This window comes from Mustela lutreola, chromosome 10 (assembly GCF_030435805.1).
Source record: "Mustela lutreola isolate mMusLut2 chromosome 10, mMusLut2.pri, whole genome shotgun sequence".
In the NCBI taxonomy this organism is placed as follows: domain Eukaryota; kingdom Metazoa; phylum Chordata; class Mammalia; order Carnivora; family Mustelidae; genus Mustela; species Mustela lutreola.
In genome coordinates, this window is record NC_081299.1 from 18,524,403 (window position 1) to 18,551,054 (window position 26,652).

At 44.1% G+C, this 26,652-nt stretch overlaps 1 protein-coding gene across 1 annotated transcript in view; it reads left to right on the forward strand.

Annotated features, from left to right (window-relative positions):
• The window catches only part of MACO1 (macoilin 1), a 64,463-nt gene extending 38,191 nt beyond the window's left edge, over positions 1 to 26,272 (forward strand). Inside the window, exons 7-11 of the mRNA XM_059136817.1 lie at positions 10,243 to 10,401; positions 11,960 to 12,142; positions 14,924 to 15,044; positions 19,225 to 19,399; positions 24,315 to 26,272. Of these exons, the coding sequence (XP_058992800.1) occupies positions 10,243 to 10,401; positions 11,960 to 12,142; positions 14,924 to 15,044; positions 19,225 to 19,399; positions 24,315 to 24,517 (841 nt within the window). The 3' untranslated portion in view covers positions 24,518 to 26,272. The remainder of the gene's footprint in view (positions 1 to 10,242; positions 10,402 to 11,959; positions 12,143 to 14,923; positions 15,045 to 19,224; positions 19,400 to 24,314) is intronic.
• Positions 26,273 to 26,652: the final 380 nt, after the last annotated feature.

A 26,652-nucleotide genomic window follows, 5' to 3' on the forward strand; every position in this document is an offset into this window, starting at 1 on the left:
TATGAGTGAAATCATTTGGTATATGTCCTCTGATTTATTTTGCTTAGCATGGTATTTTTTTACTCCATCCATGTGGTTGCAGATGGCAAGATTTCATTCTTTTTGTGGCTGAGTAATATTCCATTGGGGATATTATAATCACATTCATCAATCCATTCATCAATCAGTGGACACATGGGGTGTTTCCATAATTTGGCTATTGTAGATGATGCTGCTGTAAACATCAGGATGCGTGTATCCCTTTGAATTAGTATTTTTTTGTTCTTTGGGTGAATACCTAGTAGTGCAGTTGCTGGGTCATAGGGTAGTTCCAAATTTAACTTTTGAGAACCTCCATACTGTTCTCCAGAGTGGCTACACCAGTTTGTCTTCCCACCAACAGTGCAAGAGGGTTCTCCTTTCTCTACCTCCTTGCCAACTGCTGGTTGTTTCTTGTATTGTTGATTTTAGCCATTCTTATAGGTAGGAGGTGATATGTCATTATAGCCTTGTCTTTTAAAATAACTTTTCTCCCAATTATAAAATAATAAAATGTTAAAAAATTTTTCTATATATTGATTATATCCAATATTTTAACATCTTAATTTTATTTTCATTGTTCCAAGATTCATTGTTTATGCACCACACCCATGAAATACATGCCCTCCTTAATACCTACCACCAGGCTCACCCAACCCCCAGCCCCCTCCTCCTCTCCATAACCCTCACTTTGTTTCTCAGAGTCCACAGTCTCTCATAGTTTGTCTCCCCCGATTTACCCCCATTCACTTTTCCTTTCCTTCTCCTAACATGGAGAGTATTAGGAGAAGGATTATATCCAATTTTGAAGATCAAGAAGAGATAGTCACTATCTTATTATATATCCTGCCAGTCTTTTTTCTCTCGCACAGTCTTTTTACAGATGGAGCTCATACTATGTGTAATGTTTTATTTATTTATTTATTTATTTTAAATTTATTAACATATATTATTTGCTTTAGAGGTACAGGTCTGTGAATCATGAGTCTTACACAGTTCATACCACTCACCATAGTACATACCCTCCCCAATGTACATCACCCAACCAGCCTATCCTTCCTCCCCCACCTCCCAGCAACCCTGCTCATTTCCTAAGATTAAGAGTTTTTTACAGTTTGTCTCCCTCCCTGGTCCCATCTTGTTTCATTTTTTTCCCTTCCCTTCCTCCCACGACCCCCTGCCCTGCCTCTTAAATTCCTCATATCAGAGAGATCATATGATAATTGTCTTTCTCTGATTGACTTATTTCGCTCAGCATAATACCCTCTAGTTCCTTCCATGTCGTTGCAAATGGCAAGATTTCATTTTTTGATGGCTGTGTAATATTCCATTACACACACACACACACACACACACACACACCACATTTTTTTACCCATAATGTTTTGTAACTTGTCTTTTTCACTGACTGTATCATGAGCATTCTCCTATGTCATCAAATATTCTTCCTTATTGGTTTTTTAATGGTTGTCTGTCAGTCAGACACATGAATATACAATTAGCCAGTCATCTGTTGAATATTTAAGTGTCTCTGATTTCTTTCTTATTAGAAATAATGCAGCAACAAGCACACTGTTACATAAGTCTTTGTGTGTGTCTCTCTAGGTCCCTAATGAGTGTCAGGGAGTGGGACACTGCATCAACAGATAAAAATATTTTAAAGACTTTTGATACAAATGATCAAATCTGACCACATCCTTTAAGAACCTTATTAAAAATATTACTCCTAGCACTCACAGCTTTATTTTTTAAGGATCTGAAGAAGTCAGTTTCCCTATATGACCATATGTGAATGCCTCTCGGATTCCTTTTCTCTTGTTGCGTTCTTGATGAAATGTGTTTACCATTTGTGTTTGACAGATTAGGGAGCAGAGACATAAGTTACTTTGTCATATGTTTTTTTTTTTTTAATATTTTATTTATTTGACAACAGAGAGAGAGGTCACAAGTACGCAGAGAGGCAGGCAGAGAGAGAGGGGGAAGCAGGCTCCCTACCAAGCAGAGAGCCCAATGCGGGGCTTGATCCCAGGACCCTGGGATCATGACCTGAGCCGAAGGCAGAGGCTTAACCCACTGAGCCACCCAGGCCCCCCTGTCATATGGTTTTACTTGGTAATCATCAAGCTTTTGCTTATTTTTTGATACTTGTGCCTAGTAAGCAATTGTAGTGACCACAGTGAGACCTGAGGCAGCTTTGTTTCACTGTTTCCAAAGATGTGGTCTATAGAACATGCTGGAACAGCTTCAGGTTAGTGTACGCCTTATTGGAGATGAAATGCATTTGGGTTTTTATGTGCATGTCCCATGCTGTCCTTCCTGCCAGTGAGAATGCCCTGGAAAGGGGAGGGGAGGGAGTTGGTGGAGAGGATAAATACTATTTCTTCTGGGGACAGAGCTTTAATGCATGAGCTCAGTGTTCTGCATAGACAACTGTGTGGTCCTAAACAAGTCTTGTCTTGTATAATTAATGTATACCAGGGGATCTCCTAATGGAATTAGGTCCTTACCAAGATGAAACAGTTGCTTTTCATTCATTCTTTTCATGTTCACCTGCCTTCTTGAAAAGCAGACATCCATTTGCCCCTGTCTCCTGTAGCCACTATTAAACTAAGAATCGGGTGGTCTGCTGTAGGTAGACCTGACCCTGTTCTTAGCACAGGGGAGATGGACAAAGAGTGAGGGTTAGAGACAGAGGCCTGTAAGGATTGGAAGAAACTTCAGAAGTACAGTCCCAGCTTCTAATTTTGTAGCACAGTCCTTGGCTTCAAAGAATGTATAGTGTTTGTAAAAATAAGATACATACACAGGAAAAGATTAAAAACCAAAACAAATTTTAAAACAGCCCAGGGCAGTGGTTTAGTGCCAAACAAGAAGCACCAACAGTAAGGGCTTTCAGATTTCAGAGGGAGACAAAACTTTGAGCCCTGGAGATCAGCACCTGATGGTGGAGAGTTTGTTTAGTTTTTGTTTTTCTTTTTTAACTGGGCCTTGAAGAGTGCAGTTCGAAAATTGGAGGCCATTCTTCCCCCACAGGGTGGTCTAATTAAAGGCAGAAGATGTCTGGAAACAAGGAGTAGGTAATTTTGGCTGGTGCGACGGTTTGTTAGAAGCATCCATCTTTCAGTTATTTGGCTGTATAATTTGGAGATGATCTCTGAAGCCCCTTTTCTTATAGAGCACGCAGGGTTATAAGTTGTTTTTTTTTTTTTTCAAGATTTTATTTATTTACTTATTTGAGAGAGAGAGAGAGAGAACAGAGGAAGAGTAAGAGGGAGAAGCCGACTCATCGCTGAGCAGAGAGCCCGATATAGAACTCTATCCCAGGACCCTGGGATCTTGACCTGAGCCAAAGGCAGACAGACGCTTAACCAACTGAACCACCCAGGTGTCCGAGGTTGTATTTTTTTTTTTTTTAATTGAAGTAGAGCTGTATTACATAGTGATTCAACAATTATATACATTATGAAATGCTGACTGTGGTAAGTGTATTGTGATATTATTGATTCTATCCCTTATGCTATACTTTCTATCCCCCGGACTTATTTATTTTATGACTGGAAGCATATACCTCTTAATCCCCTCCACCTGTTTCACCCTTTCTCTCCCCTTTGGCAACCACCAGTTTGTTCTCTATATTAAGAGTCTGTTTCTCTCTGTTTTGTTTGTTCGTTTTTTTTAGATTCCACATATAAGTGCAATCATATAGTATTTGTCTTTGTCTGGCTTATTTCACTTAGCATAATATCTTCTGGTATTAGACCAGTATTATTGGTATTAGACCAATAACATGGTCTATCCATGTTGTTGCGAATGGCAAGATTTCATTCTTTTTTTTTTTTTTTTTAATGGCCGGTCGGTGTTCCATTGTGTATATATACACCATATACCTTTACGTTTTATCTCTCGGTAGACATTTAGGATGCTTCCATATCTCGGCTATTGTAAATAGCACTGCAGTAAACATAGGGTGCATATGTCTTTTCAATTAGTGTTTTCGTTTTTTTCGGATAAATACTCGAAGTGGAATTACTGGATCCTATGGTACTTCTGTGGTTAGTGTTTTGAGGAGCCTCCATCCTGTTTTCCGGAGCGGCTGCACCAGTTCACGCTCCCAGCCACAGTGCCTAAGCGTTCCCTGTTCTCCACGTCCTTGCTGATGCTTGTTACTTCCAGTTCTGTGTTGTCTTGCAGAGCCATAGCCTCTCTGTCACTAGCTCTTTAGGGTTCAGAGATAACCAGCAGAGCGGAGGCTCCTCGCCTTTCTGATGGGGTCAGACCAGCAGCCCTAGAAACTACACTTCGGTGGTTTTCTGGAGTGGGTATAGAGTGTGACTCATTGCGGATCTGGGGAACCTAGTCATCCCTAGGTGAAGTCCTGGCTGAAAAAAAGCTCTCCTTTTCTGCAGGACTTACTTCCTAGGGAAATTTACTGCCCCCAAAGCCTTATAGTTCTCTGAGCTCATAAAGCCTCAGGATTTCTAAAACCCTGAAGTTATTGGCAATACCCATTGGAGACTTTTACACCTTCAGTGAAGTCACAGTACTGTGGGCTGTAATTCCAGTAATTCACAGAAGATAAGGATTACAGACATTTAGACACAAGTATCTCCCTACCTTTTCAGATACTTAAAACAATACCCCTTTCAACTAAAAACTGACACTTGAATACTGTACTTTGTTTTACTACCAGGCGTATGTACTTCAAGTTACTCAGAGATATTTTTCCTCCTTAGCCCGCCTGGAAGGCTACTGTTTGAGCCTCATTCTTCTGGTCAGCTAGGAGATCACCCCTTATTAAAATGTAACGTAATGTAAATGTAAAATAATTATCAGACAGTCATATGACAATGTACCCTCTTTGGGTGGGATGAGGGAGAAGGTGAGCTAGGGTTCGGGTTTGGAGCAATTAAGAGGGATCCTCACCTTGGCCAGTAATTGGGCTTTGAAGGCCGCCTGCCTGAGTAAGGGCTGCTCCAACCGAGCCCACCTCCTGCTGTGACTGAGCCAGTCTGGGGGTCAGAGGTCACTTCACAGGTTACAAGTTGGGTGCTGTCTTTTTTTTTTTTTTTTTTTCCTAAAATTTTATTTATTTGACAGACAGAGATCACAAGTAGGTAGAGAGGCAGGCAGAGAGAGAGGAGGAAGCAGGCTCCCTACTGAACAGAGAGCCTGATGGAGGGCTTGATCCCAGGACCCTGAGATCATAAGCTGAGCCGAAGACAGAGGCTTTAACCCACTGAGCCACCCAGGTGCTCCTGGGTGCTGTCTTTTAAAATTATTAATAAAAGTGACTTGGAAAGGTGTCTGGACCTAATAGGTAACATTTTGGGTTGGTTAGAACCTTGGGTTGTCTAATTAGGCACCAGTGGGCATGTTTGTTAGGCACTCGGACTCCAGCTTTGCCAGGGGCCCTGTCTGCATCCCAAGTGGTAACAGCATTGGGCAAACTTTGCGAAGGTGCACACTGGGGCCACGGGAGTTGGGCAAGCAGGAAGTGCATTGACTTCCTGCCTGAGCCTTACCAAAGTTTGTCAAGATCTCTCTGGCCCAATTTCTTTTCTTTCCTTTTCTTTTTTTGGGGATGAGATTGCACTTCTTCTGGAGTAAAGTTCCCTTTTATATCTTAATCTTTTGTGTAGGGAAGAGAGTAGGATTTAGGTCTGATAAAAATGGTCTGAGCTTGTGGATGCGTTTGCTTTCCCCCTTCCTTTTTTATTTACAGAAATCGGTTCTAAGGGTTATAAACTGTTACACGTCTGCCTCATTTTCTTCCTGACCACTTGCTTCTCATTTAGATTACAGCTATTGACATTTTAATAATATCACATGAATACATTTGAAGATTTTGCATTAACCTCTAACACCATTTAATCAGTACTTCTTGGTGCTTCACACCAATAAATTATATAGCTGCATTTTATCTAGGAAGCAGCACCAAAGGGTTAAGTATACCATTAAGACAAGTAGTAGTTATTGGTCTAATAAATGTCCCTGGCACTTTGTCTTGGTTCAGTTCAAGTTCCTAATTCACATAATTCTTTTTTAAAACTTGTGTACATTTTTCTGTTGAGCATATGCAAAAATTGAAATATATCTTAGAGAATAGGATTGTATAGTGCATCCATACAGTGGAATATTATGCAGCAATTAAATCGCTTATGAAAATTTTCTGGGGGCGCCTGGTTGGCTCAGTCAGTAGTAGGGCAAGCGGCTCTTGATCTGAGTCCTGAGTTCAAGCCCCACATTGGGCATGGAGCCTACTTAAGAAAACAAAACAAAACAATCTTTGCCAGACTTAAAACAAAACCAAAAACAGAACAGAATAATTTCTGATGATGTGGAACGGTGCGGACGAGATGCAGACTGCATATATGGTACTGTCACATCAACATTAAAAAATACTGACGTGTATGAAGAAAGAGAAAGAAGACACGTGCAGGACAGAAGCATACCAAAGGTGAAGTGAGTGCTTCTGTCTGGTTGAGAGGATTAAGAATTGCTGACGTTTTTATTCTGTATTTTTACTTTTCTGTTGTTGTATGCAGTGTTTAGCCTGGACTCCGCGTCACTTTTGCAATGAAAAATAGATCTAGGGGTGCCTGGGTGGCTCAGTGGGTTAAGCCTCTGCCTTCAGCTCAGGTCATGTTCTCAGGGTTCTCACTGGGCTCTCTGCTCAGCAGGGAGCCTGCTTCCCCTTTTCTCTCTGCCTGCCTCTCTGCCTGCTTGTGATCTCTCTCTCTCTCTCTGTCAAATAAATAAATACAATCTTAAAAAAAAAATAGATCTAATAAGGGATTATAAATCATTTTACCACCTACCTCAGTTAAGATTTAAAATGTAGTCTGCTGGGTTAAATTAACATGCGAGGTTAAATTAATGCTTTTTCTGAGAGACCATATATAATGGCCCCTTATATGTTTTAAAAATTCCTGAGAGTTTTCCATTTAGCACTCAAAAGTTATCTTGTGTGTCACCAAGCGGTGTTTCCCCCAGTCTCTTCAACTGGGAATGCTGGTGTTCGCTCACAGGTCTGCCGCAGCTGTTTGGAGAACAGTAATTCCGAGTCTTACAAAATTGGTGGCAGTTTTGAAAATCCTGAAGCAATTTGATTTTACTTCTCTGTTTTGTGAAATTAAGTTATTTTATTTTAAAAATAAACTTTTTGTTGAACTATAACACACATTCACCAAAGGGCACAAACCTTGGGAATTTTCCTAACCCTGGTAACCACGTCGTTCCATTTTTGTTGTATTGTCTTTGACAAAAATCTCACAATTCTACATAAGAAAAATATATATATATATATATTTTAGATTTTTATTTATTTGACAGACAGAGATTACAAATAGGCAGAGAGGCAGGCAGAGAGAGGAGGAAGCAGGCTCCCCACGGAGCAGAGAGCCCTATGTGGGGCTTGATCCCAGGACTCTGGGATCATGACCTGAGCTGAAGGCAGAGGCTTTAACCCACTGAGCCTCCCAGGCACCCCAGAAAATATATTTTTGTTTAGGGTTCTGTGGTCTCCAGAAGTTACACTCAAAGTATTTTGTATTTTTTTTTGTTCTCTTAAGTGCATTAAGTCTTTGAGTTTTTACCTTTCTCAAGGAGCTCTAAATTTTCATTCAGAATATTGTCATTATCCTTAGTTCAGGGTAGGAAAATGGGCCCTTAGAGATTAAAGGTGCAAAATAATAACTGCAAAATTATTGCCATCCAGCCTCTGCAGATCTCATTCCCATCTGTGACAGTGCTTTGCCCCAGTGGGCTGGTTGTGTGGAACTTGATTCCTGGGCCTCTGCATATGATACAGCTTAGGTTGCTAATCTGAAGAAGCAGATCAGCAGCCGGCTGTAAGTGTGTCAGGCCTAGAAACCCTAGCCTGAGCCGGGAGGAACTCTAGAGGTCATTAGCCTACAATGGGGAAACTGAGTCCTGGAAGGTTACATGCCTTGCCCAGGGTCACGGACTTGGCATCAGAACTGAATCTAGAATCCTGGTCCTAAACCCCTTGCTAAGCCCTTATTCTCTTCTTGAAACTCACCCTTTCTACTAGAAATGCAATCCTCAGACTGAAACCGACTTCTCCAGAAAGACGAATAACCTAACACGTTTTTCAACCCATCTTCTTAATGGGGATAACCTGACAGCATCGACCTGTTTTGGAAGATATCCCTTGGGTTACTTCGGGTGAACGAGGGATGGTGTGGGGATGATATAAATGCCAGTCTGTAATTGTTCAGAGCACTTCTGGGAGCACATTCAACTGGGATAACCCTGGCTAAAGGGAAAGTGTGGCGTGATGTTGACTTGTGACCCTTCCCTGGGGAGTGAGCTATGTCAGGAGACGAGGCCGTGCTTCTGGAAAACCAGGTCTCTCATCTGTTCCTGTACACTGGACAGGGGGACAGGCTACGATGCCTGGGAAAGGACCATCAATGTGTTACGACTTTCTGTTTTTGAGATGTTGTTTCAGTTGACTAAAGGTAGATGGGTAAATAAAGCCGCTCTTTGGTTTCCCAAGGGAGGCCAGGCAACATATATTTAGTAAGTGTTGTTCACTGTGGTGGGCCCTGGGGACTTGGTGCTTAATAAAACATGTCTGTAAGGGCTTACGTCTGTGGTGCTGGCAGTTCCAAGGAGAGGTCACACTGCCCGCCAGAAATCTCAGTTCTGCTGGTATTTTGGATTTGCGACATGGATAAGGGTCTCTTCAGAGCAAACTGACTTTTGCCTGCGTTTTCGTTTGTCAGAAAGCGTAGCTCCTCAGGCCACCAGCCGCCATCCTTGGCCTGACCTTCAGTGTTCCCCACAGTCCCATCCTCCAGACCCATTCTACCCCTTCTCACTCTGTTCCCAGAGTACACGGTTTCCTCAGAGGCCAGACTGATTGTTCCGTCCCCAAATATCTATGGCTTTTGAGCTTTTGAGCATGTTTTCCCCTTGTTTAGAGTGGCCCCTCCTCCCCTTCTTCAAATCCTGCCCAGCCTTCCAGGCCCAACCTAATTCCCACCTTCTCTTGTCAGAACTCCTGTGGCACTTCTCGTCCATCCCCGGCTATGGAGGACATGGCCACGGCTCAGCCTGCTGGAGAAGAGGGTGGGCTCTGGGGCCCGTGTCACCTGGGGCTGGAGCCTTTCCCCAGTCTAGCCCTCTTCATCTGTAAGAGTGGGAATAACAAACTTTTAGCCTACGGTTGTGCTGACTAAATGAGTTCATACCAGTAAAGCCTGTGGAACAAACAGTGTGTAGCACCTAAGTTCTCATTAAGTACTAGTTGTTACTCTTTCTCACGTGTATTTAATCCAGCTTCCTTGTGCTGCTGTCTCACCACTAAAAATCGTCACTTGTTGGCCTCTAGTGACATTACAAAGCCCTCTGATGAAGAGAGTCTGGGTTTTATACTTTCTGTTGACTCTCTTCAGGCCCACCTGCGCATGTGATAGCTCCCCAAAATGTGTCACTTAAAATAAAGCTGTTACTATACTAAGAGAAAACAGATGGAACAGAGGTTAAGGAGCTGGAGAGAAAAGATGGGCTTCAGCTCACAGGTAGAATTCTCTTACGATTCTCAAAGCGCGTCATTGGTTCCTGTTCACACTGTTGTTGAGCTGAATAAGCTCCTCTGTCACAGTCACTGGAAGTGTGAACATCATGTAGCAAGGATGCTAGCAATTTCAGAGGTTGCCTGAGAAACTCTTGTTCTCTGGGCCCAAGGTGGAAGGGAATCTGAGAGGGTAAATTCTGGTGTATCAGAATCATCTCAGAGCCAGTGGGGCATGAGCTGACCGTTACTGATACATCTCCCTTCCGGGGATTTGGGGGAGGCAGGGGGGGCATAGGAAATTCACTGTGTGTGTGTGTGTGTGTGTGTGTGTTGGGGGACCCAAGCCTTCAGCCACCCTCTCTCTGCCTTCCCTTCCTCCTTTATTGGCAGCTCAGGAATTCACAAGCACCTGGGTGTCCGTGCTCCCCGCATGCGGAGCAAACAGGTTACTCTCTGGCCATGGGAAGGGGTGGGGGCTGGGGCAGAAGGAAGCACACAGTGAAAAGCCAGTTGCAGACAGGAGTCTGGCCGCTGGCAGGAGCTGCCCCGGGGGGTCTAATGCCGCTGCCCGCCACCCCCCAACCCAATCTCAGGAAGTCTGGGACGTCACCCAGGGTCTCCCGCAGAGCCCTGTGGGTGCCCTTTCCCTGATGAAAATGCCACATTTCTCCTTCTCCTAGGCTGGAACAAGACATTAAAAAGTTAAAGGCTGACCTGCAGGCCAGCAGACAAGTGGAACAGGAGCTCCGCAGTCAGATCAGCTCCCTGTCCAGCACCGAGCGGGGGATCCGCTCCGAAATGGGCCAGCTCCGGCAGGAGAACGAGCTGCTGCAGAACAAGTACGTGCACCCGGGGGCCTCAGTCGCCACCAGGCGGTTTCACTGTTCCTGTGGTTCCAGGGGTTGGAGTAAAAGAGGTGTGATGACAAGAGGACCTGGTCGCAGGGGTGTTAAATGAAATATTTAAAATATTTAACGTAGTACCAGATACTCAGCATGTTACAAAACCTACGAAAACTTGTTTCATCCCAACAGCACAGTTTACTAATGTTACTGTTCTTTCTTTTCATTTAATAAGTTCTTCTCTTAGTTTAAAATAGTCATTGAGGGGCGCCTGGGTGGCTCAGTGGGTTAAGCCACTGCCTTCGGCTCGGGTCATGATCTCAGGGTCCTGAGATCGAGCCTCACATCGGGCTCTCTGCTCAGCAGGGAGCCTGCTTCCCCCTCTTTCTCTGCCTGCCTTTCTGCCTACTTGTGATCTTTCTCTCTGTCAAATAAATAAATAAAATCTTAAAAAAAAAAAAAAAAAAAGAAATTTAAAAAAAAAAAAATAAAATAAAATAGTCATTGAGCTTCTGTGATACTATAAGTAAAATTGACAGAAGTTGTTCTGCTACGATTTGAAAATCCTGCTCCTTTGAATGAAAGTTTCCAGAGGAACAGACTCTATTTACTTTGATATCTGGGACCCAAAAAATGACCCTGAATTTTTATTTTATTTAAAAAGAGGCAAGCAAAAAACCAGCTCTTCTGTTTGAATTTGTTTATACTTCCCATTGATTCATCCTGGAATTACTTCTTGACTCAGTATTGATCTGCCCCCCCCCCTTTTTTAATCTTTCGGCAGTGTGTGCCTGAGGTAATGATTACTATCATAGGCTCTGGGCTTCTTCCATTGATAGAGGAGTCCTTCGACATTCTGGAGGAACATAACTCAAAGCCAGAGGCTTATAAGCACGTAACTTCTCCATTGCTTCTGACCCATATACGTGAAGGCTCTCGCCTGACGCTGATACACTGAGATGAACTCACCTTGTACTGATGTGGAATGCTGGGTGTGGGAGTAGGCACGGAAGGGAGTACGGCTGAAATCTCTTTGTGAAATTAAGCACCCTCTGACTAACTCCAGGGTCTGTTTTGGGATACTTGGAGAAGACCGCTCACAGCTGGAAAAGGAAAGGCTGCAGCAGGGCCACAGCATAACTACATTCAGGCCCAAAAAAAAAAAAAAACCACCTTCCCTCTTCCACCCTTTACCTCAGCTTTCATGGGGCTGGTTCCATTGGTAGTTCTTTGATCAATGAAAATTCTCTCAAGGTGCTTTGGGGCACAACTAGAATTAGTGGTACAGCAGTCTTTCCCTCTGATAGAAACTTGTTTTATCCCTTTTTCTGGAGTGCCTTCTGTAGATCGCTTCCCATAGTAGGGCAAAGGCTGGGTCTTATTCTGTATCTTGTTAGGCTGCTCTTGTTGAAGAATAACGACAATGTGTTTTTCTCCGGGCACTCTGGAAGCTGACTTTTATGATTTGCTGTTCAAAAGAGGAGCCACGTTTCCCCAGAGTTTCTAGTGGGCATTTCTAACAATGAAACTCTGTATGATAATCGTTTCCATATAGATTACATAACGCTGTGCAAATGAAGCAAAAAGACAAACAAAATATCAGCCAGTTGGAGAAAAAGCTAAAAGCTGAGCAGGAAGCCCGAAGTTTTGTAGAAAAGCAATTAATGGAGGAGAAAAAGAGGAAGAAGTTGGAAGAAGCTACTGCTGCCCGGGCCGTTGCATTTGCTGCCGCGTCTAGGTATGTCCATGATGCCCCCCTCCCCACCCCCACCCTTCATCCCCGCTCCCTCCACAACCAACACCCCTTAACCCCCCCCACCTCCCTACTCTGCATCGGAGGTGGATGAGGTGTTCTGCCTCTGCCTTGCACCAAGACCGGCATGAGAGTATGAGGCCTCAGGCAGGGTTGAAATAGAACCATCAGGCAATGAGAGGTTGCCACCAAGTGTTATTTCCTGACTAGCTAAGCCCCATCTGTGCAACTTGCGTGGTCTTGTAACAGCTTCATCCCTCAGCGACCTCATCTAGGAAGCGGGATGAGGGCGGCACCATGCCTCTCACACCCAGGAGGCTAAGTGCTGCTCATCAAAGGGTTTCTGGTCACTTTCTGTGTGGCCATCAACTTCTAAACACTGGGAGAGACTCCAGTCTGGATTGTCATTCCCTTTCTGTGTCGTTACTCTCTACTCTCAGGTGTATGTGTTTCTGAAGTTTTTATCTTAAGATAGAAGAAAGGAAAATCTTGGTTGCCTAAGTCCTTTTTACTGACTGACTGCTCCCATCTTGGTTGGGTATCAGCAAACTGTCACATGAGCTGGAAAAGATGGGGAAAAAACCCAAAACATAAGTCACTGTTAGATGCCATTGAATTTGTGGAGTGTTGGGAATTGGGCATTACTTCTGTTCTATTGAAAAGTATGCAAGTATTTCCAGAAACTGAATTCCAGCAAGGAGGGAAGATCCTTAAGAGCCTTTTGGCATTGTGGGGGGGAGGGGTGCTTCTATTTCACTTTAGGGATTTTTTCTTTTTTTTTTGACTAGTGAAGTCCACCCGTGTGGTGGGGGGTCAGTTATGGGCTTACAGTTGGCGAGTGAGGGTACATTATTATTGATCTCATTTTGTAAAAAAGATTTTATTCATTTATTTGACACAGAGAGAGAGAGATCACAAGTAGAGAGGCAGGCAGAGAAAGAGGGGGAAGCAGGCTCCTGGCTAAGCAGAGAGCCCGATGTAGGGCTTGATCCCAGGACCCTGAGATCATGACCTGAGCTGAAGGCAGAGGCTTAACCCACTGAGCCACCCAGGCACCCCGTCGATTTCATTTCAAAAAAAAATTTTTTTTTAAAGATTTTTTCTTTATTTATCTGACAGAGATCACAAGTAGGCAGAGAGGCAGGCAGAGAGAGAGGGGGAAGCAGGCTCCCTGCAGAGCAGAAAGCCCGATGTGGGGCTCGATCCCAGGACCCTGGGATCATGACCTGAGCCGAAGGCAGAGGCTTAACCCACTGAGCCACCCAGGTACCCCTCATTTCAAAATTTTTTAAAAATTTATTTGACAGACCAAGATCACAAAGCGGCAGAGAGGCAGGCAGGGGGAGCAGGCTCCCTGCTGAGCAGAGAGTCACATGTGGGCTTGATCCCAGGACCCTAAGATCATGACCGAAGGCAGAGGCTTAACCCACTGAGCCACCCAAGAGCCCCTCATTTTAAATTTTTGTCATAATTTGTATCAATAAAATTATACTGTAATTCTTCCTTAAGTTTTCCTTTTTTGTATGTGGCATGTTAAAAGCCTTCTTTTGGGTTCTGGCATTTGTAGAAGAACCGATGTATTGTCATTTCATGTTTAAGGAGAGAACAGCCAGAAAGAACCCTTTCCTCCCCTATGCTCCTGCTACCCCTGCTAACTCTGTAGTGCACATGGCTGAGCTCACTTGGTCAGTCAGCATCCAGGCATACTCACAGGACACGCCACTGGCCTGCCTAGGATGTGGGGGTTTGGTTTGTTCGTAAGCGCAGGCCTCTGCACAAAGCAGACGTTTCTGAAGCACTTACACTTGCAGGAGATTTTTCTGAACAGTCATCTGATACGGCCTGTACTGTCCTTCATTCATCCAGTACTTCCTACCCTGACAAAAAGTCCACTGAGGAGGTTATGACAATTCCTTAGCCGTAGTGTTCAGTATTTTACACCTGATCATCAGTACATGGGTTTCAATCTCTTCCTGGCTCCCTTTCGCTTCCAGTCAGGCTTACTTGCTTTGGTCTTACCCGTCGTTGGTCCTGGTTTACCTTCACTTAGGTAGAGGCTGTTTTTATTCTCAAGCAAATCTCAAGGTGTAGGTCTCTCACTGGACCTTCCTTTTCGGTAGGCAGAGGACACCTCCTTTCTCCCTCTGGCTGTTGCTGAAACCTAAGTGGTTAGTCTGCTCTGGACTGGCTGTTGCCATCACATTTTTTAGTTTGTTCTTCCTACAGCCCTGAGAAGCAACCCAATGCTCTGGCAACTTCATGAGTTGAACTTTTCAAGGCATAGACCCTCAAAGGGGAGAATTATTTTAGCTCACTGCCCCCTGCTGGAGATAGTCCACATCCACTTCTCGCCTGCTCGCCTCAGGGGGCACTGTCTCAGGTCATCTAGCCTGGGGGAAAGCTTCTTGCATTGGGAAGCTAGAAAGCCTCAGTTCTTATCCCTGGAGTGCTGTGACCTAGCAGCGAGGTGAGTGGACTGGTGTTACAAATGCGTGGTCTTGGTTTTCTTATCTGGAAAATGGGACAATACATCCTACACTTGCAAAGAAGGCGGAAATGGTAAAGTGCTTCATTTGGTGCCTGGTTCGTAGTAGATACCAGTTAATTATTTTAGATCATTATTGAAATTCTCAAAGAATAGAGAATGGGCAGACTGAGCCAAAACCTAAAACCTGACAGACTCTGGAGTATAAGAGAAATATCACTCTTGCAGCACAAGTAAACCACTAGTCTTTTAAATCCCTTTCTTCTCTTCTTTTCTAAAAGGGGGGAGTGTACCGAAACCTTACGGAATCGGATCAGAGAATTAGAAGCAGAGGGCAAGAAGCTCACGATGGACATGAAGGTGAAAGAAGACCAGATCAGAGAACTAGAACTGAAAGTTCAGGTATGGGGAGCACGAAAGACTTTCTCCTACTTGGGTTCTCCTGTTATTTGTGTACCCAGTGTTGCAATGTGGAGATGGTGCCTTTTTGTTTTTTGAAGATTTTATTTTACTTATTTGAGAGTGAGCATGAGTGCCGGAGGGAGAGGGAGAAGCAGACTCCCTGCTGAGCAGGGAGCCAGACGTGGGGCTTGATCCCAGGACCCCAGGATCATGACCTGAGCTGAAGGCAGATGCTTAGCCCACTGAGCCACCCAGGCACCTCAAGATGGTGCCTTTTGATAATAGGCCAAATCCCACTGCATCTCAAAGTCTCTATGACAGAAAGAAGCTCTAGCCTTGTCCAGCAGATTCAAGTCATATTTAATTAGCCAGATTCTAATACAACTAGAAATATTGACTGTCTTTTGACACGGTTTATACCAGAATTTGACCTACTGTAGATTCATTTCCCTTTTTCAGGTTATAGGCTAGATTAGTGTGTTTTGGAGCTTTTGCACCTCTTCTTAGCCCTAACCCTCTGTGCATTGCCAGGCAATTGACCATTCTGAATGGCTCTCAGCCTTGTAGATTGCAGTTCTGAGCAGTGCATGATGGGGAAAGCTGCCAGTGCTGTGGACACAACCAGTTTTCTGGGCAGCATGTACCTTAGCCAGGTATTTGGACTTGGTTTTCCAAAGGGACCCTCAAAAGTAATATCATATATCATGAAGTTACAGTAATTTGAATCACATGGAACTGGTATGAAATTGTGGGCAAGTTGGTGGCATAGGATAGATGCCCTAGAGACAGAGCATAAAGTCTCCAGTAAAAACAGCACAAATGGTTGGAAACAGTGAGGACTAGTCAGAAAAAGGCTTCAGAACAGTTAGATAACTAAGAAAAAAAATAAAATTAGAAGCTCATCTCTTGGGGCGCTTGGGTAGCTCAGTCAGTTAAGTGTCTGCCTTCAGCTCAGGTCATGATCTTAGGGTCCTGGGATTGAGCCCCACGTCAAGCTCCTTGCTCAGCGGGGTGTCTGCTTCTCCCTCTCCTTCCTGCTCATGCTCTCTCGCATGAGCGAGAAGAAGCCTCTCTCTCTTTCTCTCAAATAAGTAAATCTTAAAAAAATAAAAAAACTCCTCTCATACTATACAAAAAGAAATTTCAGGTGGAGTTGAATACAGGCAGAAAAGAAAAGCATTTTGTTTTAAACTAGAATTTGATCTTGAAACTGGGAAAGATTTTCTAAACAAAAAAATGGAAAAAATCGTAAAACCAAAAAAAAGAGAGAGAGAGAGAAAATCAGTTGTGGAGAGTATAGATCCTACAGCAAATATAAGGAATTAGTACTCTTGATATGTAGGTAACTGATAAAATTTGTCGAGTAAAACTGATACTTGGAAAAATGGGTAAAGGATGTGAATGAATAATTCACAGAAGAAAAATAAATGGCTGAGAAGAATATAAAAATATATCCTCCTCAATCGTCAAAGACCTGTAGATTAACAGTATGTATCATTTATCTCCTGTGAAATTTGTTTCTTCTTTTTTTTTTTTTAAAGATTTTATTTATTTATTTGACTGAGAGAGATCACAAGTAGACAGAGAGGCAGGCAGAGGGGGGGTTCCAGGCTCCCTGCTGAGCAGAGAGCCCGATGTGGGACTCGATCCCAGGACCCTGAGATTATGACTTGAGCTGAAGGCAGCGGCCTAACCCACTGAGCCACCCAGGCGCCCCTGTTTCCTCTTTTTTAATCGCAATATATTTGGCACACAATGTTACGTTAGTTACAAGTGTAAGACATAGTAATTCCACAACTCTGTATGTCATGCCGTGCCCCATGCAAATGTAGCTACTAGCTGCCATCTGTCACCACTATGATGTTATAGCACCATTGACTCTGTGCCCTTCCTTGTATTCCCTTGACTTACTTATTCCCTAACTGGAAGCCTGTACCTCCCGCAGCCCCTCACCCACTTCACCCACCCCACCAGTTCTCTTATCTATGGGTCTGTTTCTGCTTTTGTTTGTTCCTTTGTTTTGTTTTGTAGATTCCGCATATCAGTGAAATCAGGTATTTGTTTTTCTCTTTCTGGCTTATTTCAGTTAGCATAGTATCTTCCAGGTCCTTACATGTTGTCATAAATGGCAAGATCTTACTCTTTTATGGCTGAGTAATACTCTTTGTGTGTGTGCGTGCGTGCATCTTCTTTATCCATTCATCTCTCAGTGGGCACTTAGGTTGCTTCCATATCTCAGTTATGGTAAATAATGTTGCAGTAAACATAGGGGAGCATATCCCTTTTGGAATTAGTGTTTTTGTTTTCTTTGGGAAAATACCCAGTAGCGGAATTACTGGATCATACAATATTTCTACTTTTAATTTTTTGAGGCGCCTCCGTGGCTACACCACCAGTAGTATACAAGGCTTCCCTTTCCTCCACATCCTCGCCAACACTTGTTATTTCTTTTTTTTTCCTTGTCATTTTGATAATTGCTATCCTAACAGGAGTGAGATGATTTTGTGGTTTTGATTTGCATTTTTCTGGATTATTGTTATTGAATATCTTTTCATGTGTTGGCCATTTTATGTCTTCTTTGGGAAAATGTTCAGATCCTCTGCCCATTTTTAAGAAGATTATTTGATTTTTTGGTGTTGGGTTGTAGAAGTTCTTTATATATTTTGGATATTAACCCCTTGCAGAATATATCATTTGCAAATATCTTCTCCCATTCAGTAGGTTAACTTTCTGTTTTGCAAAAGCTTTTTTATTTTGGTGTTGCCCCCTTAGCTTCTTTTGCTCTTGTTTCCCTTATCTTTTGTGAAATTAGCAAAGACTTTTTAAATAATATTATCAGCCTGGGTGAGGATGAATGAAACCGGCCTCATAACCACTGGAGGAGGTATAACTTTCTGGAAAAGTTCATAAACTTTTTAAGTGTTTCCTGTTTCACAACTCCTGCTTAAGATAAATATTTAAAAATCTCATCAATGATTGATATACAAAGATGTTCATCATAGTGGTATGTAAGTGAAAAAAATCCAACCTTAACAAAGGGAGATTTGTTTCAGAAATTATGATACATATAACTAGGAATATTATACAATCATTAAAAATAACATTTCCAGGGACGCCTGAGTGGCTTAGTTGGTTGGATGACTGCCTACGGCTCAGGTTATGATCCCGGAGTCCCAGGATCGAGTCCGGCATCGGGCTCCCAGCTCCACGGGGAGTCTGCTTCTCCCTCTGACTATCTCCTTGCTCATGCTCTCTCTCACTACCTCTCTCTCAAATTAAAAAAAAAAAAAAAAAAAATTACATTTCCAAAGAAGAGTTGAGAAAGTTTTTTAAAAACTGTATACAAAACTACATATAGTATGATTTCATTTATGCTAATAGATACACATATGCTTATAAAATACGAAAGGGAAATAAATACCAAGTTTTTCACATTGTCCGAACATTAAGTGATTTTCATTTTCTTCCTTGAACTTTAGTATATTTCTAAATTCTCTGTAGTATGTTTGGATTTCTATCTTAAAATGAAAAAATTAAAATGCCTATATAGATACACATGTATTTTAATATGTATTAAGTTTGTTATATATTAAAATACATATTCTATATTAAATATTATTAAATACATTACTTAGTAAATATATAATATGTTAGCTGTTATATATAATATATATTAAATAAATATACAAAATATATATTAAATATACATTAATATGTTGTGTGTATGGGCTACATTACCAGATGTTTTAAGTGGGCTTATTTTGCAGAATGTCCTGTCAAAATAATGAACACTTTTATAATTTTTAGTGCAGGTTGAGAGTAGAGTTTTGGCAAATTGGATTGCAGCACTACAGCAACATTTGCAACTGGCAGCAAGGAGGAAGTTGTGGTTCTTCTGTTAGGCTTATAAGAAGGTATTTCATTTGGAGACAGTCTGTTATTATTAGAAACAGCCCAATACAGTCCAATTTATCTACTAAAATATTTTCATATGTCATATCATCATATAAATACATCTTACACTCCAAGTGGTGAGGTCTTAACCCATGAAACACCAGGATTCTGTATTCTAGGGGCCAGGTCATTAATAGCGGGATTTTATTTGTGATTTCAGGCTAATTTGTAGACCTCGATGCCAAAACTGTCTTGTAACATCTTGCTGCTTTGATGATGTTGATAGGAGCTTCGGAAGTACAAGGAAAACGAGAAGGATACTGAGGTGTTAATGTCAGCCCTCTCGGCCATGCAAGATAAAACACAACACCTGGAGAACAGTCTGAGTGCAGAGACGAGAATCAAGCTGGACCTGTTCTCTGCACTGGGGGACGCGAAGCGACAGCTCGAGATCGCGCAAGGTAGGAGAGCCCCGGGCCCCGGCGAAGTGGGACGGCTGCGCACACACAGGGACGCAGAGAGCAGAGGTCCCTTAGAGCTTGGGGGCATTCAGTTTTCTTCTTGAGTGGTTTGAGAGGTGCCCAACATTGACGTCTAGGAATCATCACATTAATTCATTCTGCAGACATATTCTGAGGTGAGAATATGTGGTGTGGGGCATTCAGAGAGCAGTATGAGCTCAAGGAGCTCACAGTGCTGTTGAAGAGACAGAGAGCTGCAGAGCCACCGAAAGATGCTGATGCGGTGGTAGGTGTAAGGCTGTGGGAACAGGGAGGCAGGGGTCGAGCCTGGGTGCTTCCCCCCGCTGCTTCCCAGCGGAACTGATGTCTGAGCCAGGTTTTGACTGATGAGCAGGGGTCAGGCCAGTGAAGATGCAGTGTAGAGGAGTGAGGGGCAGAGAACCACGGAGACAGACGAAACGGCTTGGACCAGGCCAGGGAAGCCAGAAGGGCCTGATGTGTTTGAGCGGCAGCGGGTTCTACATGGTTACAAAGCAGGGAGTGGTGGCAGCAGCTTCTGGGGAGCTGGCTGTTCACTCATTGGGTATTTCCTGAGGCCTCCTGTATGCCAGGCACCCTGAGGCTCCCTGAGAGGCAGGCAGCCACAAGCAAGCACAGAGCGGAGCAGATGCTGGTGCGGGCAGGGAAGGAAGCGAAGCGGTGTCAGGCAGGATGCGCGAGTGTGTCCCCGTGGGGATGTGGGCTCCACATGGTGGTCGTGGAAGATCCTTTGAATAGGGAGCATCTGAGCAGAGGCTCAAAGCAAGAGTGCGTGAGCCTGGTCAGTCTGCAGGGGGAAGGAGCAGGGGTGGCAGCCAGTGGGGCTGCAGCCAGAGGGATGGGCGGAGTTGTTGGAGTGAACAAGCCAAGACTGGCAAGAACCACGTTCTGCCAGACTTTGTAACCCATGGGAGGAACTTTGGACTTTACTCTGAGTGGCACAGAAAGCTTTGGAAAGTTTCTGAATAGAGGCATGACAGAGTCTGGTGAAAAGCAATTTCAATTTTGTCCAAGAAATTGATTAGCCAGCAATAAATTACTGAAACAGGTATTCGAACAATTGGACTTAGGAAAAGAATATTTCAGCAGGTACGTAAAGAGCATTTGAGGAGCGCCTAGGTGGCTCAGTGGGTTAAGCCTCTGCCTTCAGCTCAGGTCATGATCCCAGGTTCCTGGGATCGAGCCCTGCATCAGGCTCTCTGGTCAGTGGGGAGCCTGCTTCCCTTCCTCTCTCTCTGCCTGCCTCTCTGCCTACTGTGATCTCTGTCTGTCAAATGAATAAATAAAATCTAAAAAAATTTTTTAAAAAAGAGCATCTGAAGCATTGTACTAGAAGCTAAAGGGGAGATAAAGATGAACAAGATGTGGTCTAGTGGAAGGATCTACTAGGGCAGTGGTGCTCAAACTTTTTGTTCTTAGGGACCCCTTCACTCTTAAAGTTATCAAGTGCCCTAAGGAGATTTATTTTCAAGTGGGTTATATCTATCAGTAGTTACCTATTAGAAATTGAAACTTTAAAACGAGTATTAATTTATCTTTAAAATAACATAATAAACATATAACTTGTTAACATATTTTTATAAAAAATAACTATTTTCTAAAACCAAAAAAACTTTGAGAAAAATGGCATTGTTTTACATTGAGCAGACCTCTTTAATTTCTGGCTCAATAGAAGATACTTCAGTTCTCATCTCTGTTTCTATGTTCAGTCTGTTGTAATTTTACTTGCATGTTATTTTGGAAGACTTCACTTACCCCCAGGAGGGAATGTGTGTGAAGAAGTCAAATGATGTGTTATTATTTTCACAAAGATGGTTTGGACCCTGTGAACCCTGTGAGAATTACTGCACTTGGGCAAGCCAAGCAGAAAGGCCTGCTGCCTTTAGGTAGAGGTAGAGGGCTGGAAAGGCCAGAGCAGAGATCAGGGGTGGCTTCATAAGGGAGGGGACACGGAGTGGGCCTTGAAGGATGAGTTCTGAGAACAGAGAGTAGCCAGGAAGAACGTCGTTACCGAGGGAATCATGTAAGCCAAGGCAAGAAAAGCTGAGAATGTCCAGATGAGCAGTCCAGTGGCCCCAGCTGGAGGATGTGGGAGATCGAGAACCAGAAATGAAGCCGTCCTGGGGAATGTATTCCCGAGATCCTCAGGAGGAAGGGGGTGTTCTGCCCTCATTTTAGCATTGCAATGCGAAAGGTAGATTGGAAGGTGAGATTGTGTGGACGCAGAGGGACCTGTGAGGAAGCAGGTCCTCACCTCTTGTCTAAGAGGTGAGGCATGTGGGAGAGGGGGCGGGGTGGGGGGGGTGGGGGGGGCGATGGTGCAGGCAGGAGTGAAGGAAAGTGGAGGAGCCCGAGGGGTGCGGGAGGATAAAGTTCCCGGGAGCGGAGGAAAAAGAGCAGGACAGATTTGAAGGATGAGAAGAGAGAATGAGTTTGGCTGGAGATGTTCTGATTGGCAGTGGCTTCCTGACTGCCTGGTGGAAGTCGAAATTTGCCATCTAAATCCCAGAGAGAGGCCCAAACCCCAGGAAGGGGGGAGGAATATAGAAGTTGTGAGAAGCAAAGCCGTAGGAGTGGCTTGGGACTGTGCAAGGGGGCAGAGCAAGAAGAAAGCAGGCTGAGGGTCTGGCGGAGAAAGCATTCTAGAAGAAGCATTTTAAAAGAAGGTGTCTGGGAATTCTGCTTTCAAGCTGAACTTCTGACCATACACTGGCTTTTTTGCCCTCCTGGCTCGGCTTGCTGTGAAGTAGCCACCCATCTCTGACTTGGCTTTGTCCTCTCCGGGGAGCTGGCCCCTGGAGGGAAGGAGCACCTGGTCTCCTTCCTAGCCGCCGGGAGTCCGGCTCACCAGCACAGCCCGAGCTTCCTTGTCAGCCTAGGAATTCTGTAAAACGACAAAAAAGCAAAAAGGATTGCCTTTTCCAAAAGCTCTGGAAATGTTTGCATGTTGCTGATTTTAAAAAATCAAACTTAAATCTGCCTGGAAAAAAAAAAAAAGATAGAGTGGTTCATGTAATCACGTATCAGATGCTATTAGGTATTTTATTCATCTGAGGCTTATTTTGTTCAAAGGGAGGGAGGCTGTCTGATGTGAACTTGAAGCTGAAGCCGAGGGGACATGAAGGGCCTCAGAGGGAGCAGCTGCTTTCTAGGGCTCTGCTGCCTCCCCCACTACTTCCCTCCACTGTCAGGCTCAGAATATTCTAATAAGGACCCAACTTTGTAATTCAAATCAAACCCCTTGTTGCTTTTCTGCTTCCTCCCTTCAATATCATTTGTTTCACCCCAGTTCCAAAATGACTTTCATCTCCCCTACATTCTTTTTAAAAACATGCCACCGCGCTCTCGTTCCATTTCAGATCCGTTGCCATCCTCCGTAGGACTCAAAATGAGTGCAACTCAAATGCAACCTCTCTCTCTCTTTTTTTTTAAGCATTTAAATTTCCGAGGGGCTACTCCTAAGTGTCCTTCCCCGAGTAGACCAGGGAACTTCAAAGCGTGATGGAAATTACATGGGCTTTGGAATACGGGTGCGGGATTTAAATCTTGCTCTGCCTCTTAATAACTGACTCTTGGCAAGATATGGAACTTGCAGAGCCTCAGCTTTCTACTGGGCTGGGCACTAGGGATCTAGCGGGGAGTAAAGATGTAAACACAGTTCCCGCCCTCATGGAGCTCATAGGCCACCAGAGAGATGATGGACGCCAGTCATCCCCACATGAATAGTTACAAGACACGGAAGAAGGCCATAGGAGTAAAGATTCTGGAGCAAGACTGCGTAGACCTGGGTCCCGGCTCTGTCATTCAGCCTCTCTCTGCCTCAGTTTCCTCATCCGTAAAACACATGAAGATGATGATGATAAATCCCATGTCTTAGGGTCATTGTGCTAAATAAATGAGTCTAAGTACTTAGAATGGTGCGTTAGCCGCTGTACTTATTACCTTATTTTAGAAGAAAGTGACAAAAAGGCGAGTGTAGGGTGTGTTGAGAATCTAGGAATTGGGGGGCAGGGTCGGGTCTGATTTAGAAGGGAGGGTCAGGGAAAGCCTTGTGAGGAAGTGGAAACCTCAGAGTGAACACAGTGCAGGAAAAGCATGGAAAGGGAAGTGGTCCAAGGCAGGCAAGGGTTGGTGGGATCTAGAAGCTAAGCCAGGTGAGCGAGGGTGGCATGTGCTGCCGTGTTGTGAGAGCATCCGGCCAGGGGCAGAGCGGGCCAGCAGGCTGAGGGGCACGAGGCCAAGAGGGAGGGGCGAGCACGCTGAGTCACACAGGAGCCCCCCGGGGGCAGCTGCTGCAGAGCTCGGTGTGTCTGCCTGTATCTGCCAGCAGAGCCCTTGGGGGTGGAGGTGCGGGGACTGACACTGCGGCCTCAGTTGTCCTGTGTGCCTGGGGCTGACACCCAGAGACCCGCCTCCCAGGAAAACAGTCCAGCTCAAGAGGTGCGGCCTTAGTGTAAAACCCGCAGCGCCTCTGGCTGCCATGGCCACCGCCATGTTCAGAACGTGGCTCCTAAAGTGATCTCTTTGCTTGTTGCACCTACACAGAGTCCCCTTCCAGAAACCTGCAAAACCATGGCCCACAGGCCAGATGTGGCCTGCTGCCTGTCCTTGCACCACGTGTGGCCTAAGAATGTTCTTTATATTTCTCCAGGCTTAAAAAAAAAAGAAGAAGAAAGAAAAGAAAATGACAAAGGCAGTCTGTGGCTCACATTGCCTTAAATATTTACTATTTGGCCCTTAAGAGAAAAGCTCCTACTCTTACAGACTGTCAAAGCCAGTCAGAGTTGGAGCGAAATGCACTTGGGATGGGCCCGAGACAAGGGCACTGTGTTAGGCGCCCTCCTTTCTCACTAATGGTGGGTCTTTGATCTTCCAGGACAAATTCTTCAGAAAGACCAGGAAATCAAGGACCTTAAACAGAAGATAGCTGAAGTCATGGCCGTCATGCCCAGCATAACATACAGTGCCGCCACCAGCCCCCTGAGCCCCGTTTCCCCCCACTACTCTTCCAAATTTGTGGAGACCAGCCCCTCTGGACTCGATCCCAATGCCTCTGTTTACCAGCCCCTGAAGAAATGAAGACCAGCTGTGGGTTTTGCCCAACCATTTGGTTACCAGAAGGCATCACAAAGGAGCATCTCTGGCAGTCAAGATAAAAAAAAAAAAAAAAAAAAAAAAGTTTATATTGTATTTTGTGGGACTGTATATGTTGTCGTTTTTAAAAAGGGGGGGAAGATAACATCCGAGTCTGATTAGAACTGCCCATCAGTTTTTCTTGTAAATTTTTAGAAGACCTCACAGAACTTTGCAGTTTATTTTTCTCGGCCAATACATTAAAACCACTCTTGGATTTCAAATAGCCAATTTTGCCTTTTATGTATTCTTACAGTTTCCTCTTGAAGAAGAAAAAAAAAAAGCAAGGTTTTTGCTTCTCCATCCTTCCTTTTAGTTTTGTTCTTAAATAAGCAAGCAAAACCTGCATTTTGGATTCGCATGGGATGCTAATGAAACCGTTTCCTTTCTAGAGTGGAAGGGTTAATAACCTCACGCGGCTTTGATTTTATAGCTGCATTCCAGAAGATGATTCTTGATATTACAGAAAACAAAAGCTGATTACCCCTCCAAGGACCAAACAAATTCCGGGAGTGTCGTTTAAGCCGAGGGGAGTGAGGCCATGAGACTAGCTATGAGCGTGTCCCCGGGGTTGTGTCTGAAACGTTCCTATTCCCCTCGGGTGTTCAGTCCTAGAAAACTGCTAGCAGTGCCTTGGGAAAAGACATTTCAAGAGGAAACTTGACGATTTTAAACTATTTGCCCCCTTTACCATCATCTGTCTTCTATGTCGAGCTCACTGCGGATCCTGCTGGAAACTGGCAGGTAGCGGGGGCTCATGACCTCTGCCGCTCCAGCCCATGTCCTTTCAGAGAAAGCACCACGGTGTTCTGGACTCGTCTCGAGGCCAACACCTTGGGACAGGGAGCCGGGCGGTGTTTGTGTGCCAGAGACTGCAAGGACAGCGAACAAAAAGCTGCCGTTCTAGGTTTGGGTTGTTTTTTTTAAAAAAAAATTTCATTTCATTTAACTGTGCTTTCCTCTCTTCATCATCTTGTGTTTGATGATTTAAAAGAAACTTGACTATTCCTCAGCTCTTGTGCCAAGGAGTTCTTTTTTGTTTTTTGTTTTTTTTAAGAGTTTTAAACTCAAAACTCTGCACAAAGATCTCAGTTTCAAGTGTATATTAGACACTTGTAGAAAAGTGTTTTGGCAACTTTTGGAAGTGTTTAAGAACCAGGGTGGGGCGGGGGGAGGGGCTGGGAGAGGGAGGGGCAAAGCAAAATTGTATTGGGAAACTGAGGAAAATTTAAGAAACCAAATAGATGGGTTTTGCTTCCTTGCCATGGATTCTGGAAGGACATAGGTCTTCTCAAATTTCCTGTTAATTGGCATGTGTCATATTTAAAGCAGATTAAGTAGGACAAGCGAGTCAGCAGAATAGAAGTATTAAAAAGAATCATCCTTTTAATCACAGATCTTATTTTGGGGTTAAAAAAAACTTCTAGCTTTAGCCAGGTGTGCATGTTGCTGCCATTTTGCATTTTTGAATCATCTTGTGTAATTGTCGCCATGGAAGTGTTACTCAGAATTGTCATAGTTTTTTTTTTTTCATCTTTGTGCAAAAACATGGAAAATTGTCCCTGACTTTGTGTTGAGGTTCCCCCCGTTTTGCTGCCTTTTGGGACACTATTTCGTTAAACATGTGGTCTTGGCTGCATTCTTTTTTTTTTTTTTCCCCCTGTGGGGTTCAAAAGAATAAACATTTTCTTACAGATAAAACTAGTTTCCTGCCTTTTTAAACTTCGCAGGAGGGACGACAAGGTAGACTGTTCTGAACGGGCCCTCGGTGGTCACTCTTGCTCTCTCCTCATCTCAGCGCCCTGTCCGGGGCAGCGGCCCATGCGGGGGCAGAAACAGGATGTGGGAAGAATCCATGCACGGTCTCAAGTTGGTTTTAGTTCTGGTCCAGCTTAAGACATATACATTCTCATTCTCTCTCCCTCATGCTCTCCCCTCCCCTCCCCTCCCCTCCCCTCCCCTCCCCTCCCTCCATCCTTCTCTCCTCCCAGCCCGCACCCCCCACCCCTGGAATTTCTTTCTCCCTCACCTATGGTTTGAACCACATTGCTAACTTGTTTTCTGGTACAACCCTCCTTTCC